This window comes from Amphiura filiformis, chromosome 16 (assembly GCF_039555335.1).
Source record: "Amphiura filiformis chromosome 16, Afil_fr2py, whole genome shotgun sequence".
Classification (NCBI taxonomy): Eukaryota; Metazoa; Echinodermata; class Ophiuroidea; order Amphilepidida; family Amphiuridae; genus Amphiura; species Amphiura filiformis.
This window is the reverse complement of record NC_092643.1, coordinates 49378143-49398961: the sequence shown is the minus strand read 5'-3', so window position 1 is coordinate 49398961 and position 20819 is coordinate 49378143. Positions and strand designations below refer to the sequence as shown.

Sequence of the window (20819 nt, the reverse complement as noted above, 5' to 3'; positions counted from 1 at the left end):
CAAATAATTTTGATTTTTTGAAATTCGCAATTTAATACACATTTTATGGCAAATCATTAAAATTGATATTTTGATATTTAACAGTACTTGAAGTAAACTTTATAAATCTGATGATTTATACTTAAAGTGTATGTAGGTGGGATGAAAGCCGATTGATCAATTGAAAATTTTGACCTTCCGTATTGAAGATATGGATTTTTTTCCCCAAAACACAAAAAAAGATTAGGTCGTTTTGGGAAAAAAATCCATATCTTCAATATGAAAGGTCAAAATTTTCAATTGACCGTCGGCTTTTCCTCCCTGCTACATACACTTTAAGAATATATCTTTAGATTTATATAATTTACTTTGAGGACTGTTATATATCAAAATTTGAAAAATATCAAATTTTTATAATTTGTCATAAAATTTTATTATATTGTGATTTTCAAAAATTGAAAATTATTTGATATCAGAAAGACATGCTTCGTATTCAGAATGCAATTCGATAGGTCTGAGGTGCTCCCATGTCCCACAAAAAATACTGTCGAAACGCAATAAACGCTCATTTTAGATCCCTTAAGTCTTGAGTATGAGATGTTTTTGAGTAAATTTTTTGCAACCCTTTTAAGGAGAAAGCAAGATAGGTACTAACGAATAGCGGAAAGGTACAACGTAGGCAGGGTTGCCAAACCCGCGATTTGGTAGCCCAATTGGGCGACTTTTGAAGATTTTTCCCGCGACTTTTGACAATTTCCTTTCCCATATAAACCAATGGTTAAGAAAAATATTGGGTGACTTTTTAACATTGGCTCCCGCGACTTCCGCTAGTTTCCTGCCCCATAGAAACCAATGGTAAAGAGAAAAATTGGGCGACTTTTCGATTATTTGACCCGCGATTTGGGCTGAAATCTTTTGGCAACCCTGAACGTAGGAGCCTGAGGGCTTGGTATGCTATCCATTAAAAATACATGGTTCTTTGAACGGTAGTTTGCAATTTCACCTGTTTAAAGTATTTAAAGCCTAATTGGCATAATGCATGAGCTAAATGGCTTCTATGGGAAGGAGAAAAGTTTTTGTTGGAAGTGATGATACAAATAATTTGGGATCTGCTTTGCAACCCAACTTACCCAAGCGGTATGTGAAATAAAAAAAAATTAAAAAATGGATACTTAAAGGTGTGATTGACCACCAACAACAACAACAATAACAACAAAAGCAGCCAAACATGCAAAAAACAAACAAACAAGAACATAGATTACAGAAAAGGAAATAGAATATAGTGCCCTCCCCCGGGCACATGTAAAGAAGGGGGAGAAAATGAAGCACCCAAAAATTGCCTGATGCATCTTCTGTGTGGCCTGTTTCACACCAAAATTAATGATCATGGGTCCAAATAATGTTGAATCCCACATTTTAGTGAAGCAGAAAAACTTAATAGATCTCCCCCTCAAATATTATTCTTGCCCCCACAGTTTCCCCCAATAAAAACCCAAAATTACAAAAATTTCCACTTTTTAGGGCAACTTTTGTGCAAAATTGGTTGATTTCAGTCCCTGAAATTCACCCTGACCTCCCCAAAATATTCGGCGCTGCCACTGGAGCTGTGAGGAGGGCACATTGACACAGCGGTACAGGCTCTACCTCGCAATCGGAGGGTTGCGAGTTCGAGCCCCGGCAGTGCCATCGTGTTATGCACTTAGGAAAGGCGCTTTACCTCAATTGCCTCTCTCTACCCAGAGGTGAAATGGGGAGCTGTTAGGAATAATGTCCATTGAGCGCCGTCCAAAGGTATGAGCATACCTCGGGCATATGGCAGCTGACATATTCTAATAACAGCAGAATAAATGTAAAGCGCTTTGATACATGTGAAAGGCGCTGTATAAATGCCAACATTTATTTTTATTTATGATCAAGTTGACCAATTTGTACTTGTTGATCATTGGGCTGATCCAGTTGTAATCTGCCATATCCCTGTGGAAGATGTTAAAAAGTCTTCCATAGAGGGAGATGTTTTGGAAACAGAATTGGTTAGGGTTAATTATTTTGACATTCATACTCCCTCTGTATATGGCGTTACCTATATTTTTCACAACTGGAGTGAGTATTTCAAATGGAAGTTACCTATTTGTGTATTCCATATGTGACATGGGGGGCCAAAGGCGGCAAATTAGAAATTTTGAGATAGACATCACAAAACTTCATTTAACTTTAGAACCAAGTATGCTAGGCCTTTGGTTTTTTCAGTATATGATACCCTAATGTTTGTATAATGTAATAATTATAGTAACTCAATTTTCAAAAATGCCTCCTTTGGCCCCCATGGACCAGATCGTGTCACATATGAAAACCATACTCATTCTGTTGAATACTTTAGCTAAATCTTCCACAGAGGGAGTGTGGATTTGAAATGGAATAGCCCATTTTTTCAGTACATACAGGCAATCTCAAATTTCCTGTGTAATATTTGTTGTGAAGAATGTGTTATCGAGTTTATGAGTCCAATATTTAACCTGTACCGTTCTCTTTTCTTCTTCGTCCACGTTCATTCCTCAGGCCATGATCGACATGACAATGACAGCCTGCGTTCAAGATCAAGAAGTTTACCAAGTGCCGCTGGAAATAGTTTCCGATATCCTCTCGCAGGTAATTGGATTGAGTGGATTATGTAATGTTATGTAATGTGAGAGTTTATAAGTGTTGCACAGGGAAATTGAATCCAATCAGGCCTCACTGAAATCATATTCTAAAAGCTTCTAAAGTTGTTTTTTCCTGTTTTTTTAATAGTTTTCCTTGTTACACTACAGCATATATGTAGTCAAAAGTGCCAAAATATTAGTGCTGTCATCTTTTATGTCGACATGTCGATAAATTTTTCCGACATGTCGACAAGAAAAAAACATTTCAATGACAGCACTACAAAATCTAATGGTATATGTCTTCTCCTGTAAATTAACCTCCTGAGCACTACCTGCCAATCTAACATTGCCTCTGATTGGTCAATTACATGATATCTTCACTTTAATCACCAATCAGAATGGAGCTTTGTAAACAATTCATTTTGACCAATAGGCAGCTAGTTCTCATGGGGTGTAGTGGGTGCAATGACATTAAGAAGTATCCTTATTGATAAATCTTTAAAAAAAATGTTTAACTTAGACTGACACAAGGTTATAATTGTTTAATTGAAAATGGTAAATTAGAAAAATGCTTTAACAATGTACTGTAAAATTCTTGGACCAAACATGTTTTTCCATCCATTCATTTCCTCCCAAAATTAACCGGATTTCCGTTAAAATCTGTGTTCAGCATCCTATAGATAACATCCACTGGTGCCTGATATCACAGACCGCAGAAAAACAGTGTTTTGATGCTGTAGAGCTTATTGTGAAAACTGACTCAAATTTAACAGATAGTTTTCTCTCTTTTTCAACTGAGTAAAAGTGCTAGTGCTTTTATTACTTTGTTATATCACAACATGGTATAAAAACTGAAAGCAAAACCAAAATAATATCCATGAGACTTGTCTGAAATATGAAACATTAGCAATCAGATAGAATACCACAAGAGACATGTTGTTGCATAATTTAAATTTCAAAGAATTTACTTGTAATCTTATAATTAAAGATGGTTGAATTTTTCATCAGTTTAGATTAAACCATCCATTATTTATGTTTAACCCCATGAGAACTACCTGTCGATTGGCCAAAAAGAAGTTTTCATTATCAGTTGGACCAATCAGCAACATTGTTAGAATAATTTCACCACTCAAAAAAATTGTGGTGAATAATTTGCAAAGCTTCATTCTGATTGGTGATTAAAGTGAAGATATCATGTAATTGACCAATCAGAGGCAATGTTAGATTGGCAGGTAGTGCTCAGGGGGTTAAACCATCCATTATTTATGTTTTTAGAATTTACTTCCATTCCCAAATGTTGCGGTTCAGGGTGTAGAATACAGGGATAAGAGGAAGTGGTATAGTAATTGCAATATAAAGCCTATACATCGTTTTTCTGTGGTGTATTTTTTGTTAATTTTTTATTATCCATTCCATGCTCTAATAATATACTGAAAGTGGCATTTAATTAGTTGTAAATTAGAGAAGTCTGCGGCTTGTTACAGAAGAATTACTAACTAGGCCAATATGGTATTATGATATCATTATGGAAATCATGATATGGTACTAAGTGTAAAACTCGGGCATGACATGAACTAAGGCCTAGAAAAAAAATCAAGAATAAGCATGTTCAGATGGGCGGGGGGCACTTCAATATGAAATGGATATAGGTGTAGGGCGGGCACTTTCGCAGCAAGGGGCATTCGGTGAGAGCAAAATGTAAAAAATATGGGATCATTGGGTGAGAGCATGTTTTTTGGCATTCGTCGAGAGCAAAATGTAAAAAATATGGGGTCATTGGTTGAGAGCATGAACCTTTTGGTGAGAGCCTAAACAGCAGCACAGATACCATGAACATCGAATTTCTAGTTCTAAATGCCTTCAAATTTCTTTTTTTTTTTTCAAAATAAGTAACAAAATCAGTGATAAATGAAAGTTGCTGTTCAAATTGAAAAATAAGGGTCTTTGGGTGACAGATCAAACGGAAAATTTGGGGGTCTTCGTGTGACAGAGCATGTGTTCGTGAAAAATATGGGGTCTTTGGGTGATAGCGACGCTGAAAAGGGGATCTTATCAGCCCTACATACGCGTCACTTCCAAAGTGGGAGTGCCCCCGGGAGATGGGCATAATAGAGAATTGTGATTTCTACATTGTTAGTCTATCCCTGACTGGCATGTCCACATGACTCCATCAAAGACTAATCCTTAAGTTTCGCGATTATAGGGTCTTCGGCTGAATTGAATCATATTAAATATAATTAAACCAAGCTCATAGGTTAAGCTCAGTACTTGAGAATTGCAAAATGGCTAGTTCACACGGCAGTAGCTTCCAAGGACCATGCAAGGATCACTCAGAGAAATTGTGAAATCCTCTCAATTTCTTGACCAAACTAGAGATTGGAATCCTCAAGACAGTTGACACTGCGAATTTTCCAAAGTTTTTGCTCGAGAACCCCGGATGTCGACTGCAGACAACAAAATTCAGAATTGTACATTCTCATGACCATATTTGGAATCAGCATGAAAAATGCATTAAAATGAGTACAAACAAGCCTAGTATTGGTTGAGTGGTTCTTAGATAGCTCTTGATGTCTTAAGAAAATATCTCAAAACTTGGATTTTGTTGTTGAACCCTATAGCGAGCATGCAGAGCATTAAGCGCAAAGTCTCCCATGTGGATGTACCTATAGTTTGATCAGCTCGTAATTGGTGGGCCCTATAACATCGCGGATTGATCAGTATATTGTATTTCGAGAGCTATCTTGTGACATCTCGCCAGAAGTATCACAAATTATTAATTCAAAGTCCTTCACTCATCACACACATGATAGATCAGATAGGCTAGCTATATCACTCTTAACATGAGTCTACTTTTCGGCGTAGTGGTAAAAGCCTAACAATTCCCGCCGATTACGAGCTGATCAAACTATAATATCAGTTAACATCAAACTGACAGGATTTGTTTTTATATCCAACCATTTGTATCATGATATATGAAACATGAGCCAGCTGAGATTGCTTGATTTCCTGGTTTTTGTTTCAGTTTATGTTTTGTGAACAAAGTGTGTTTTCATAAATCCAGTTTTCATAACAGTTATCGATCCTATCCAAACTGAACGTTATATGGAAAGGAAACACAAAGTATTCTTGGGCAGCATTATAGTCTCCAGTCAGTTTCTAGGTTATGAACATGTTTTGGTGTGTATAAGACAGTGACGGATCCGGGGGGGGGGGATTTGTGAGAAAAAAGGAAACTTTTACAAAATGAAGGCCCAATTGAACCATTTGGTGCATTATTTTACATAATTATTATTGGTTTTTAAAACAATAGGGCCCATCGCATGTGCTGGTAATGGGGTCTTTGGGTGACAGCGATCATGAAAAGGGGGTTCTTAACAGCCCTACATATGCACCGCAGCATTATATCACATCAAAGCTCCCATTTTAAAGGAATTTTTATTAGGCATGGCCCTACTCAATTTCGTGCTAGTTACTTTTCCTTTTCTCTTCTCTTTTCTCCCTTTCTATACTCTTTTCTCTCCTTTCCCCATCCCTTTTTCGGGTGGGGTGGGCCTGATGGTATCCGCGTCTGGTATAAGATGCACTTTTGTATTATTTTCTGTTTTTAATCGATGATCACCCCACATCTGAGGCGCTGACTACCTGTATATTTTGTGTAAGATAAGTGGTAATTTTACCACATGCAATTATGAAATATTTTGCTTGTTCTTAAATTTGAGATTTTTGCGCATTTTTATTTGTGGTAGCTGTGTTGAGGGCAAAAACAGTGAAAATTAATATTCTGCGAACAGTACTCCATGGATCATGTCAATATTAAGGGAAGAGTCAATTAAAACACATTCAGGGCTTTATGAAATTCTAATTACAGGAGTTTTGTGATGTTTGTTCCATAAAGGAAGTCTCGCATTCTTTATTTTGTGTAAAATTTTTTGGAGGATAAAATTAACGCATTGATTATATGGTCAGTGTCTCCCAATCAATGGACAGCAAATAATATATTCCGCCTGATTGTACAGACATGGATATGAAATAATGACATATACCTTTCACATGCCTGTGTGTTATAATGCACTTTATTCTGTTAACAGTATAGTAAAGTGAATAGTGTAAGCATACAATTGTATTACAGAATTATTCTCAAAATACAAATATCCAACATTTCCTAGGAAGGAGCAACCTTTTGAATAAACCACGAGGCATACAATTCAAGATGCGCAATTACTAAAATGTTCCTTTAAAGGTCTCTGTGATCGACTCATGGGGTATGTTTCTTGCACGCACGCATGCAGGCACACAGGTGTAAAGGGAGCACAATGTGCGTTGATGATCATGTATGATTGTATTACTGCACTGGCTCGTTCTCATAGTGAAATAAGCCACAACTGGAACACACAGCATCTTATTGGGTTAAAATGTGTAAAGGGTTTTGGGTTACCTTCTAACAAGTCCATGGCGTACTTGTCCTCCAAAGCAAAGTGTTTTTTCTCTCTTAAGTGTTGAGTTTCTGTAAACACATATGTTTGGTAGGTAATACTGTTGTCATGGAATAGAGAATAAAGATGTTTAAATGAATGGCCTTTGTGGAATATGCTGTGGCAATTACTATCGGAGGGAAGGATTAATGTACATGTATAGAGAGAAATCCCACCTGGGTATACTATAGAGGAGTAAAATAATGATAACATCTAGTAGTACTGAAAGTGGTTCAGGGATGAAGGCAGACACACATGGATGGCAGACAGACAAACCAGAGCAGTAGAAACCGGGGGCAGCCGAGGAGGCCATGGCTGCCCCAATTTTTTAGACAATTCTTACATCTTTATTTCAATTTGGGCATATATTTGTATTTTGGCTCCTGCACATTTGTGATGGTCCTCCCCCCACTGTTTTCAACCTTGCTACAGCCCTGAGAGTCAGACAGGCAGACACCGACAGATGGACAGATATATGGGTAGACTTCCCTGTAGTCCACTTGCCCATCATGTATAGTGGCGTATCTACTTAAATATTGGATTGCGGTTAACTGATTTAACATTGTTGTCGAGTAATCAAGTTTGACGTCCAATCGCAAGACTATAAAGGCTGATAACACAATGTTTTAAAATCTAATTATGGCGTAAACAACTATCTGTGGAATTTGCAGAATTGTGGATTTGTGTTGGCACAAACGTTACCTGTAGTTCTTAAATGCTGTGTATGATTGACAGCTCAGAGTCGCTGATTGACAGCTCAGAGTCGCTGATTGACAGCTCAGAGTCGCTGATTGACAGCTCAGAGTCGCTGATTGACAGCCCAGAGTCGCTGATTGACAGCTCAGAGTCGCTGATTGACAGCTCAGAGTCGCTGATTGACAGCCCAGAGTCGCTGATTAATTTAATGAAGAATCCACTTGAAGCCCACAATACTCGGTGGGGATGGGGGAGGAGGGGGCACTCAAGTTTCATAGTGTATAGATGCACAACCAGGATTTTTAAAACATACCCTGAACAGGATTTACCCTTTTGAGCAAAAAACACCTCATAACAGGAATATGCAACAAATTTTCCCCCTCACCCGCATGCTTGCCAACCGTTCCGATTTAATCGGATTCGCTATGATTTTTGAGGTCAAAGGTCACAAAAATCGGAAAAATCCAATTTTTGAAAATGCATTTTTTTTTTCAAAGTTTTTGGCGACTTTGGAGAACCACTGGACCTATCCTGAAGTGCTAGGATCATTCACAGTTAATTTTTAAAAAAATTGGAAAAAATTTACCCCCAATCTGGCTTTGATCTGAAATGTACCACATTGACAGGTTTTGATCAAATACACCCATTATTGCATGTTTTTTAATAATTTTCTTATGGTGCTGATGCAAATCAGAGGACATACTTGGAACACTTTGACCAAGCTTTAAGGCAAATGTCCAGGCCACCGCTCGCCCAAACTCGATTTCTAGTTGGCGATTTTCTTCAGTTTTCTTCTTTTTGCCAATTGTTTTCATTTCAAAAATAGCTGATGACAATTCCACATGTAATGACTTTTCCTTAACATTTTTATTTTTTGCACTTTCGCTGGAATCACTGAAGTGCCAAAAAATGTTAACGCTTTCGCTGGAATCACTGAGTGGGCCTTTAAGAAACTTTTGCATTTTCTCTGATGCTTCAAATTACCCTTATTATAAGTACTGCATGCATGACAAAGCAAAATAACATCTTCTCATTAATTCTAAAATATCTAGCAACAAGACAGGAAGTCATAGTGATCAATTATGATTATTAGTAGATATCGGTGTTGTCATTATTTCAATGCTGATAGTCCAAAGTGGAGCCCTTGAATTGAAAAGAGTCATATAATCACTCATCTATCATACAATGATGATGATGATGGCCATGGGATTTCTTGACAGGATGTTGATGTTGAAATGGTATGTTTGTGTAGGTGTGCATGTTTTTTCCAGCTTTTTTTTCACTCCAAATGGGGGACTGTGTGACGACCCCTTCTTTCTAAATATGTTTAGATGGGTGTTTTACAGCCAGGGACCACAAGGGGTATGGTGAAAATCCCAGATTACACTAGGATCCACAACATGCTCATCCATCAGGGCACAGTTCTTTAACCCCAATACATCTGTACATTCATTGAATGACCTTTGAAAATTTGGGTATAAAAACTCATACTCTGCATGCAACTTGAGGTCAAATTTTGTACTATGATTATGTAATTAAGGTTATTGGACTATGCCACTGGGATGAGGCTATTGTGGTCCATAGTGTTAGGTGAAAATGGAAACTGTGTGAAAACAAATTTAGGGAGTAAGAACTATGTGTTTTGTCCCCGGTTGGCTAATAATGATCCTCGGTTGACATAGAGTGCTTACAGGGGGGGTACTCATGTGTGTGTGTGACAGTATGTGTCAGTGGGGTGAATGGATATTAGTGTGTGTTTCCATGCATGTGTGTGAAACAGGTGCAGGTGGTTATGGCACTCAGGGATCTGGGGTCCATTTCAGTAAACTTCATGAAGCTTTGCAAGTCTCGAAATTGTCCGTAACTTACGACGAATCGTAAGTTCCATTTTACTAAACTTATGAACTGTACCCTTCGTAAGTAATAGGGATTTACTACTTTACAAACGGTTACTTCAGTTACGAAAGGTTAAAATTTAGTGAAATGGACCCCTGGGCTTACAAAAAGGGTCATAATTTTATTTAAAATAAATTTGTAATGGATAATCTTAGATGATATCAGAGTGCTTCAAAACATGTTAAAAACAGTCAAAACCTTGCTAGTAATTCAGCACCCCAATGATGTTGGTTTCAGGTCTATCGCCTTACAGTGTTACTGATTGGTTAATTACATGATCTATTCATCTGAAGGACCAATTAAAATACAGCTTCTAAAACATTAAACCTTCTTCAGCCCTACAACCATTCTTACCATGTTGCTGATTGGCCCAGTAAATCATAATAGTCGATCTTCTTGTAACCAATTAGCAGGCAGTACTCACGTGGATCAAAAGTGTGTGTATGTGTGGTTTTCCTGTTGTATTGTAGTGAAGACAGCAACAAATTAACAAATACGAACAAACATGAGACTTGCAAACAATTTCAGTATTTAATATTTTGAAAAAATATCTCGAAATATTGCGAAACTTGGACTTTTTACATAGAAGCCTATATGGCTAGCATGAAGAGCATTAACCCCCTGAGCACTACCTGCCAATCTAACATTGCCTCTGATTAGTCAATTACATGATATCTTCACTTTAATCACCAATCAGAATGGAGCTTTGCAAATAATTCACCCCAATTTTTTGTGTGGTGAAATTATTCTAACAGTGTTGCAGATTGGTCGAATTGATAATGAAAATTTCTTTTTGGCCAATCGGCAGGTAGTTCTTATAGCGTTAATTGAAGCTTTTGACTTTGGTTGCATTCCCCAGGTGGTGTCAAAGCGTCCGCCCGCAATGATATGTGGTGAGTTTTATCAGATAGATGCAGCGGCGTAACCAGACTTGTGAATGTGGGGAAACAAGGGAGTGGAAAAACCAGTGGTGGCACCAGGGGAGGGGCACTTGAAGACATCCCCTAACTTGGGCTTTGTCCCCTTGGTTACCCCCCAGTCTGACATAGATGCCACTTTTCAGGTTTTAGCCTGAATTCAGGTTTTTTGTGAGTCCAAATTCCCCTGTTTTTATTTATTTTCAACCCGTTTTGAGGCTTTTTGGCCTGCATTCACATGCTTTTTCAGGTTTTTCTCACCAGTTTCTGTTTTTTTTAGGGAAACTAAGTGGCATCTCCGAGTCATAACAAACAATAATAATTGATGGTGCCACTGTGTTATGGGGGAACTGACACTTTGCCCTCGACACATATAACATGTCAGTACATTCTATGAATCAAGTTAGTCTTGAGTGATTGAGGGTACCGAAGCCCCCGTTCCCCTCCCCTGGTTACGTCTCTGATTATATAGGTGTTATTTGCACTTTTTAGTTATTGCACTGTTGTAGAATTCACATGGATTGTCTTAGTTGTGTTATTAGTAGCTATGCAGCAAATTTGTTTGAAAGTGGTTCATAGTCGGTCTTCATATCCTTCCTGTGGATTTTGCTTCTCTCTCTCTGTTTCTCTATGTCACAGTCTGTTCCAGTCTCCCCTTCTCTCTTTGCTTCTCTTTCTCCCTCTCCTTTCTCATTCTCAACTCATGTCTCTGCCTGTTTCTCTCCCTTCCCTCCTTCTATTTCCTTCCTATCCTCCTTTCATCTCATACTCCCTCCTTTCATCTCCTCCCTCCACTCCGCTCTCCTCCTCGCCATAATAGTGGGGACACAGCCAAAAATTGGGTCCCCAGGACCTGCTAACCATACATCCTACCATTTGTTGATGCCATTAGTTGATAGAGTGCTCCTATTTCTATTTGACACATCCCTCTCTCACCCCGATATATGCTTCCTTAAGAAGTTGAGAGACCAAATTCTCTCAAAACATGGAGACTAGTACCTATCATATACTTTCTGGGGCCATTTTGGGTTGTCCCCACTTTTTTAAACTCTCCTACCATCAAACCCCTCTCTCTCTATATATGCATGTAAAACAATGAGATACCTGCAGTCCCCACTCTTAAAAACAGCATTTTCTCATTTTTCTGATATGCCATAATTGTGGGGAATTTGTGATGTCCCCACTTTGCAAAAAATGTCCCCACTAATACAGTGAAAAGCGCATTCATGTTTCCCTTCTTCATTCCATTACCTCCTCTTTCCATCCTGTATGTCTCCCTCTCTTGTCTACTCTTGCCTGTCTGTCTGACTGTTTGTCTGTTGGTATGTCTGCCTGTCTGTCCCATTCTGACTGATTTATTCATAACTTGTCTTTTGTCAGAGTTATATGGCCATCTTTCTCCTTAATCTATTGCTACTGCTGTCTCTCTTTTATCTCTCCCTCTCTCTCCTTTCTCCCTCTATCCCCTCTCTTTCTCACTCTATTGCTTACTCTCCTCTGGCTCACATCTTGTTTCCGTTTCTTTTTCAAGTCCTTCCCTTTTATTCTTTCATGAAATTAATATTTTGAAGGCTCAGTGCAACCTTCACATTGCCTCGTCTCCATCAGCATGAGACATGTACATGGTTCCTCATGCACAACAGTGTGTTTGTAGTGAAAATTTCAGTTCTTGTATTGATGGTAATATAGGCTGTGTATAATATAGATACAGAATTTCTTGTAACATTATTGGTGTGCACTACATGAGTTTAAAATCCCATAAAAATGTGTATAAGTTTGTGAATTTGTATGATTCAAGTGTATGATTCAAGTTTGATGATGATGTTATGTGATGTGTGACATTGTTGTACTTTGTTGGTTCTGGTGGAGATTATGTAGATTAACCCCCTAAGCACTACCTGCCGATCTAACATTGCCTCTGATTGGTCAATTACATGATATCTTCATTTTATTCACCAATCAGAATGGAGCTTTGCAAATAATTCATCCAAATTTTTTTGTGTGGTGCAATTTATTTTAACAATGTTGCTGATTGGTGCAACTGATAATGAAAACTTCTTTGACAAATAGGCAGGTAGATCTCATGGGGTTAATAATTTATTTATTTTGTGAAGTATGGGTGTGTCAGCACATTGTGTATTTCCTCTTGTGACAAAAAACCAAGAACAATGACCTAAACTGAAAAATTCCATGAATATGTTATTTTTGCCAATATTTTGCTAAAAATAAACGTATTGCTGTTCGTGGTACTTTTGCAGAATTTTGCCTTTAACCTTGGTCAAAGTGTTCTAATGTGTTCTAAAGTATTATATTGTTTAACCACCATCTAATTTGCATAGTTGCATAAGTAATTAGCTAATTTTGATAAATGCAAAATAATAATGCAAATTTTAGTGGTAAAGCTAATTAATTATGCATGCATTATCTGGAAGTCATTAGGAACACTTTGACCAAATTTTAAACCAATATTTTGTAAAATGAAAATGTTATAAACATTTATGCATTGTTTTTTAGTAAGATATTGGCAAACATTACATATTAATGAGCACTTTCAAGTCATTAGCTCATTGATTATTGATAAAAGTCATTTAAAAATTTGTGTATTTGGAAAACCATACTGATTAACTTCAAACAGAAGGCATATTGATCAGGTATTATGCCCTACTATATTAATATGTTTGAAACATACTGAAATGCATTGTTTTTCAGCACACAAAATATTGGCAAAAATTACATATTTATGAAACTTTCAAATCATATTAGCTCATTAAGGTGGTATTGGATGCATTTTCTAGAAATTAGAAAATGCTTTGAGCATGTTGTAAACAGATTAATTGAGTAGGGTAAAAGTACACTGATCAATATGCCTTTTGTTTGACAAATCGGACATACGGTTTCCAAAATACATCAATTTATATTTTCTTTGTATCCTATTGTTTTTGTCAATAATCAATACAGTTAATAAGCTGAAAGGACTGGAAAGGCTCATTAATATGTAATTTTTGCCAATATTTTGCCAAAAATCAATGCATAAATGTTCAGGGTACTTTTATTTTGCATACTTTTGCCCTGAAACTTGGTCAAAGTGTTTCTAATATGTTCTAATGTATTATATAGTGAAGCCACCCTCTAATTTGCATATTTGCATAATTAATGAGCTAATTTGCATAAATGCTAATTAATTATGCAAATATGCAAATTAGGGGGCGGCTTCACTATATAATACATTAGAACATATTAGAAACATTTTGACCAAGTTTCAGGGCAAAATTATGCAAAATAAAAGTACCCTGAACATTTATGCATGGATTTTTAGCAAAATATTGGCAAAAATTATATGTAAATGAGCTTCTCCAGTCATTTTAGCTCATTAACTTGATTGATTATTGATCAAAACAATAAGATACAAAGAAAATATAAATTAATATATTTTGAAAACCGTATGTCTGATTGACTCCAAACAAAAGGCATATTGATCAGTGTACTTTGTTCTACTCAATTAATCTGTTAAAAACATGTTTAGAGCACTTTTATAATGCCTCCATAACAGTGGCGTAGCCAGGATTTTGGAACCGAGGGGGCACAACTTGTAAATGTACCGACGGAAATATTTTTTACCGACGGAAGTTGTGATTTGTTGACCCAAAATTTTTAGCATGGTTTGAAAAGTGAAGAGCAAAAAAAAAAAAAAAGAAAGAAAAAAAAAGGATAATAGGCGCTACTAACATAAAAACACATACTTTTTATGTGCAATTGTCAATTTTTCATCATTTTCGTATACAATTCTCCTAATTTTTCTGTCCCCTGGATGGAAAATAGTATATTGTTAACCCAATTTTTTTTTTTTTTTCAACAACGCCTTCCGCCTACCGATGGCCTTACATGAACCGACGCCCATGACGAGCGGGGGGGCACCGGCCCCCCTGGACCCCCCACTGGCTACGCCACTGCTCCATAACCACCTTAACTACATTGATTATTGGCAAAAACAGGCAAAGAAATTTAAAATCCATGTCATGATAAAAACTGTATGTCTGATTTCTTCAAACAAAGGCTATTAATATGTGTAATTTACCATAACATGCTCAGTTAGTCTGACAGAATGCCTTGTAAAATATTTTCCAAATTATTGCATACAAATATATTTCATATCATATTTTTATCAGATTTTCATATTTTACTTTGAAACATCAGAAACCAAAGGTATTTTTGTATAAGGGTCTATATATTATAAGTTTGGCTTGCCTTTCTTTCTGATAAAAAGTGAGAAAAAAAAACCTTTCTGAACTAAAATGCTACTCCCATGAATCAAACCTGCTCCATTAGTAGCTACATATCTTGGTTTAAAATTTCCATCTGCTTTGCAAAATTTACGATGCTTGTCCCATAACGCTTCCATTGCCGCTGAACAAATACAATATACTTACGTACCAACCAGACAGAATCATGCATTTCTGCTCCATATAAAGAAATGTATAATTATATATAAAATGCCTGCAAAATGTGCCCTTCCCCTTACAATATGCCATGCAGATACTTGATATAAAATCACTGTACAACAAAAACATTTACACATGGTTCTCTGATTTCATGTTTTTATGTTTTTACTTTTACGTTGAAATGTGTTATGTGCAGGGTTGCCAAACCCGCGATTTGGTAGCCCAATTGGGCGACTTTTGAAAATTTTTCCTCCGACTTTTGACAATTTCCTGTCCCATAGAAGCCAATGGTTAAGAAAAAATTTGGGCGACTTTTCAACATTGGCTCCCACAACTTCTGATAGTTTCATGCCCCATAGAAATCAATGGTAAAGAGAAAAATTGGGTGACTTTTCTATTATTTGACCCGCGATTCGGGCTGAAATCTTTTGGCAACCCTGGTTATGTGTATGCTATTCTGACTACTGGCAATGATCATATTTGTGTTCCAATAACCTCAAATTCAAATGTCAAAGAAGAAATTATCGTCAAAATTTTACAATCATTTTCAATCATTTAGAAGAACATCAAGAAAAAAAACCCAAATAGCACAATGTTATTAAATATTATATGTGGTGTGATCAAGCAAAATCAGTCTGAAGTCTGGCATATTCAATTTTCAGTTTTTTACATGAATGTATAAAGCATTTGCAAAGCTACATTTTGCAGAAAACTCCATTGAAATTGAACATTTGAAGTGTTTCCAAAACAATATGCAACGAAAGAAATGATTGTTTTTGTTTGGCTATATCTGAAAATCACTGTATCCGACTTCAGACTGCTTGATAATATCACATATGTTTAAGCAGTACTACATAGTGGGAAATTGTTGTGAGGGTTTTGTTTTCATGCTTTTTGTGGTTATTCAGAACAGCATTTTAAGTCAGTTTTCTGACAGAGGATGATTTAAGCACTTCCCAGCAAGTCTTGCGGTTAGCACAGCTGTGTGAGTGAACATGACACCACTGCCCGCCCACTGCATACACACGTGCATGGTTAAATTTGAATTTGGACAGATATATTTACAATAAAAACACCTTCAAAAAGTTGGTCGATTTCACATTTTATGTTATCTACAGAAGGTGTGAATTATCCTTCATGCATACATCACTTTAGATCTGAAATCGACCAAGTAATAATGACACACGGGCAATTCTAAAACAACATCTTTTGCACAGAGTTCAATGGGATTTGAAAAGTAAAGTGGCAGTTGAAACTCTAGTGTTTACAGTGCATGATGGGGCTTCATTAAATCATCCTCTGGTTTTCTGATTGAAAGGCTTGATTTTTGGATGCATCAAATTTTCTCAAATTACATGTTGTTTATGAAATTTGATATTTTTGATGTTAAACTAATAGTCATACTAGCAGTATGCAATTTGTTAATTATAAATGTTTTTGACGTTTAAATAATAGTCATACTAGCAGTATGCATTTTTGTATGTCGAGCATATCCAGGCATTAACAGCTGAAATCTAGGAATCTTGTTAATTATTAATGTTTAGAAATGTACCATTCAGTGTGTATATGCTAACCCGGGTGTCACTCCCATTGTGGCCTGTACACCATCTGTGATAATGAAAACACGTAAAAAAAGGGTAGCAAAATTGCAATTGCTAATACGCGGAAATGAAATTTAGGGTATGAAATTTGAAGGAAGGAATAAAATCCCTGTTTAGGGTATTGTTTTAGCCAAGCAAGGGTTAAATCCTTGTTTAGGGTGCTTTTCAAAAGTTGATTATCGCGGATGGTGTACAGGCCACAATGGGAGTGCCCCCCGGATGCTAACATCTGTGCTTGATGTTTTCATTTTATGGGCATATAAAGATAATGAACTGTTTCCATTCACATAGACAAAAAGTCTTAATGAATTTGAAAGGTCGTAATCAGTTAACAATATGATCAAGGGGAATGAGTCACATGTCGGCAATTTTCAATTTGGAGTTTTATGCATCATTTTCTGGCAGTTTACAAATGCTACATTTTGATGCAAACCCCATTAAAATCTGACATCTGGTGTACTGAATTATGTGCAATTTATCAATGGCTGAAAACAATATAAAACAAAAGAATTTGAACACTGTCTTTGCCAATATCTCAAAAACAATATTAGCGACATCCGACTCATTCCCCTTGATTATGTTACATATATGCAAAGACAATTATTTTGATCAGTCATTATGTATTGCTAAGTCATTTGAGATGCATTCAGTCTGCTTTTCTGAAATACTTGACACAGTTCTACTTAATTTTGTATTCAGTAAATTTAGTCAATTATAAACACCCACTCTGTGGATTAATATGATATTATCTTCTAATCAGACATATTTCAGCACAGAGTTGAAATTCATTTAAAGCCACAAACTATCTTTTAAAATATAGTTGGTTAATTTTTTTTTCAAATCTGATTTTTGGCATATTTGTAATGTTATACATGACCAAACATACATCTAATCGGCCAAATTCATTGTGTTTGTAGGACAAGACGAGGGTTGACAAACAGAAGGCCTTAACTCAAAAAGTGCCTTTTTTGAGAAAAATGAGTAAAATAATATTTTGCATTGAGATGTGACCAAGTATTATTGTGCTATAGATGCAATAGCAAGTTGAATTGAGTTTAGGCTTTATCATTTTAAGAATCTGTGGTATTACAGATTATTTTGGTACAAAAATCTCAAAATGGCCAAAAGTGAATTAAGGGCTGGGGTATGAACGTTTGGACAGTATTTATTGTGGGACATTAGATCACATCAGACATATCGAATCGCATTCTGAATACGAAGAATGTCCTTCTGATATCAAATAATTTTGCTTTTTTGAAATTCGCAATGTAATACACATTTTATGGCAAATGATTAAAAATTGATATTTTTGATATATAACAGTCCTCGAAGTACACTTTATAAATCTGATGATTAATACTTAAAGTGTATGTAGGTGGGATGAAAAGCCGACGATCAATTGAACATTTTGACCTTTCGTATTGAAGATATGGATTTTTTCCCCAAAACACCCAAAAAAATTAGGTCTTTTTGGGAAAAAAATCCATATCTTCGATATGAAAGGTCAAAATTTTCAATTGACCGTCGGCTTTTCCTCCCTGCTACATACACTTTAAGAATATATCATTAGATTTATATAATTTACTTCGAGGACTGTTATATATCAAACATGTGAAAAATATCAATTTTTATAATTTGTCATAAAATTTGTATTATATCGTGAATTTCAAAAATGAAAATTATTTGATATCAGAAAGACATTCTTCGTATTCAGAATGCAATTCGATATGTCTGATGTGCTCTCATGTCCCACAAAAAATACTGTCGAAACGCTCAAAACGCTCATTCCAGATCCCTTAAGGCCTTCTGTTTGTCAACCCTTGAATAGAGCAATATTGAACATATTGTAAATTTGTAAAATTTTACGGTAAATTTAAATCACTACGATCCATAGAGCTCTATGCACAGTTAAGTGGGCAAGATAGTAAGTTGGTTTTCTTTCATTTTACCTCATGATTTTGGCTTAAAAATGGACAAAAACCGTCCTGACAGATATTACTAATATTTTTCATCATTTTTGGTAAAGAATAACAAAACTAAACGGAAATCATAAAATTATTATGGCTTTAACTCAACAGATGGGGATATCGAGTAGAGGTTTCCTGGCCGTCACAGGCATATATCATCAAATCTTCATATCCTGTTATGATATAATAGTTAATATTGTGTTACATGCAATAACGTCATATTAACCCCTGGACACTACTGGTCATCTAACAGCATTTCTGATTGGTTGATTACTTGAAATGCTCATTTCAATTACCAATTATGACTAGGCTTTAAACTATTTATGGTCAAACTTGCATTTTGTAGATGATCTTTTTAATACTCTCCTTGATTGGTTCATATTTGGACACAATATTCATTTTGACCAATCAGCAGGTAGTTCTCATGGGGTTAATTATTCTCTCCTCTCTTCTTTCTTCCTATGCATGGTTGCTTTTGATAATGACACGGTTCTCTTATGATATGATACAAAATTGAAAATATCCCATTCATTTATTTGTAGATATTTATGAGCATGAATGAAAAAAAAACTGTTAATATCCCACAGCGAGTTAAGTTGCATTTCACTCAAAGATGGCAAAATTTTCCACAATTTCTTTAATTGAAATTGAAATATAAATAAAATGTGCAGTATTGATGTTCGTTAACAATGTGCACATTGGCATGACATCAGGTGACTGACAACAGCCAAGGGTCTACCCACAAAGGCTTATGGGATTGATCAAAAAGGTGAATAGAAAAGAGAAGAGAGCGGGAGGTGGAGATGGAGAGATATAGCGTGTTTCTATTGAGTCCCCTGCATTTTACCGGTAAAACTGTTTGCCGTCAAATAGCGGCGAAAGGCGGATAACGGTCAGTTTCCATTGCACGTTGTTTACCGGTAAACACTCGATGAACAGCGTCAATTGACACACCTTAAAAGTTTGCCGGCGAAAGGTCGTGCACTGGGGTCAATCCCGGGTCAATCGCAAAGCATTGGTGGATTTTAATATTGTAGTACCGGTATTTTCTTAATTGTTTACCTAAAAATGAGGTAGCAAACACGAAAAAAGAAGACTGAATAATAATGTTTTTTTATTAGCGTTTTCATTCGTTCTCGTACATCAAATTACGCCATTGGGAAATCCCCTCAGTGATATCGACGTGAGTACTCAGTATTGTTGCTTGCCAAAAAAAAATAGGTCTTAGAATTTAATCTTTCACAGTTTAATTTCAGTTAATATTCTTTTTAGCGAATAGTAATTTAACATCAACAACATAATATTAAATTCATAAAATCTTTCTAATTTTCTGAAGCACACACCGCCGTGGATCCGAGTTGATTTCTATTTATTTTAGCATGCACAGCTGGATTCGCGATCATCCGCTGATGTTGTTGTTGTTTTATTTCATGGCTTTTACTAGGGTCATAAATCATAACTCATGTTAAATATTTAGCATAATATGTATAATGCAAGGATAATGCATTATGAATATTTCTTCCATTTACTTTATTTATAGCAAGTGAGTCAAATATTTGTATGTGATTAGGCCTAAGATTTTTGGCGAACGGAATGGTATAATCATGGTATAATACGTAAACAAGCTAGCTCATTGATGATGCAGAGGTCAATTTCGCGACTCAACTTCCGTTTTCTTCCCTGTATGCGCATTCAATCGGAACGGAGTGAGTTTCTATTGGAGTTTATACCCTCTATTTGAAAACGGTACCGGTAAACTCGCCTCTGTTTACCGGTAAATAGCGGGGAAGGTCAGTTTCTATTGAGCAGAATTAATCCCTTTACGGTTTTTTTACCGGTAAATGGTCCCAATAGAAACACGCCTATAGAGAGAGACAGGAAGGAGTTAGCAGATGAGGTGAAATTATCAAACCTTTAGCAGCCATCTTCATGCATTAACATCAATAATTCCCAATTTCAGTGCTAGTCCTTGAGTGGATTTGATGCTGATTTAATGTGATTTGAATGAGGATGCGTAGCTAATGTAAATTGACGACAATTAAAAATTTCACAATTTTAAATTTTCATGACCATATTTGGAATCAGTATGAAAAATACATTAAAATGAGTACAAACAAGCCTTGTATTGGTTCAGTGGTTCTTAAGATTCAATAATTATTTAACCCAGTTCTAGTGCTAGTCCTTGCGAGGATGTGACACTGATTTAATGTGAT

The 20819-nt window shown here is 36.1% G+C and overlaps 1 protein-coding gene across 1 annotated transcript in view; it reads left to right on the top strand.

The window, feature by feature from the left end:
- LOC140136130 (C-Maf-inducing protein-like) overlaps nucleotides 1-20819 on the top strand; it is a 168126-nt gene that overhangs the window by 43455 nt on the left and 103852 nt on the right. The window contains exon 4 of the mRNA XM_072157835.1: nucleotides 2536-2625. Coding sequence (XP_072013936.1) covers nucleotides 2536-2625 — 90 coding nt within the window. The remainder of the gene's footprint in view (nucleotides 1-2535; nucleotides 2626-20819) is intronic.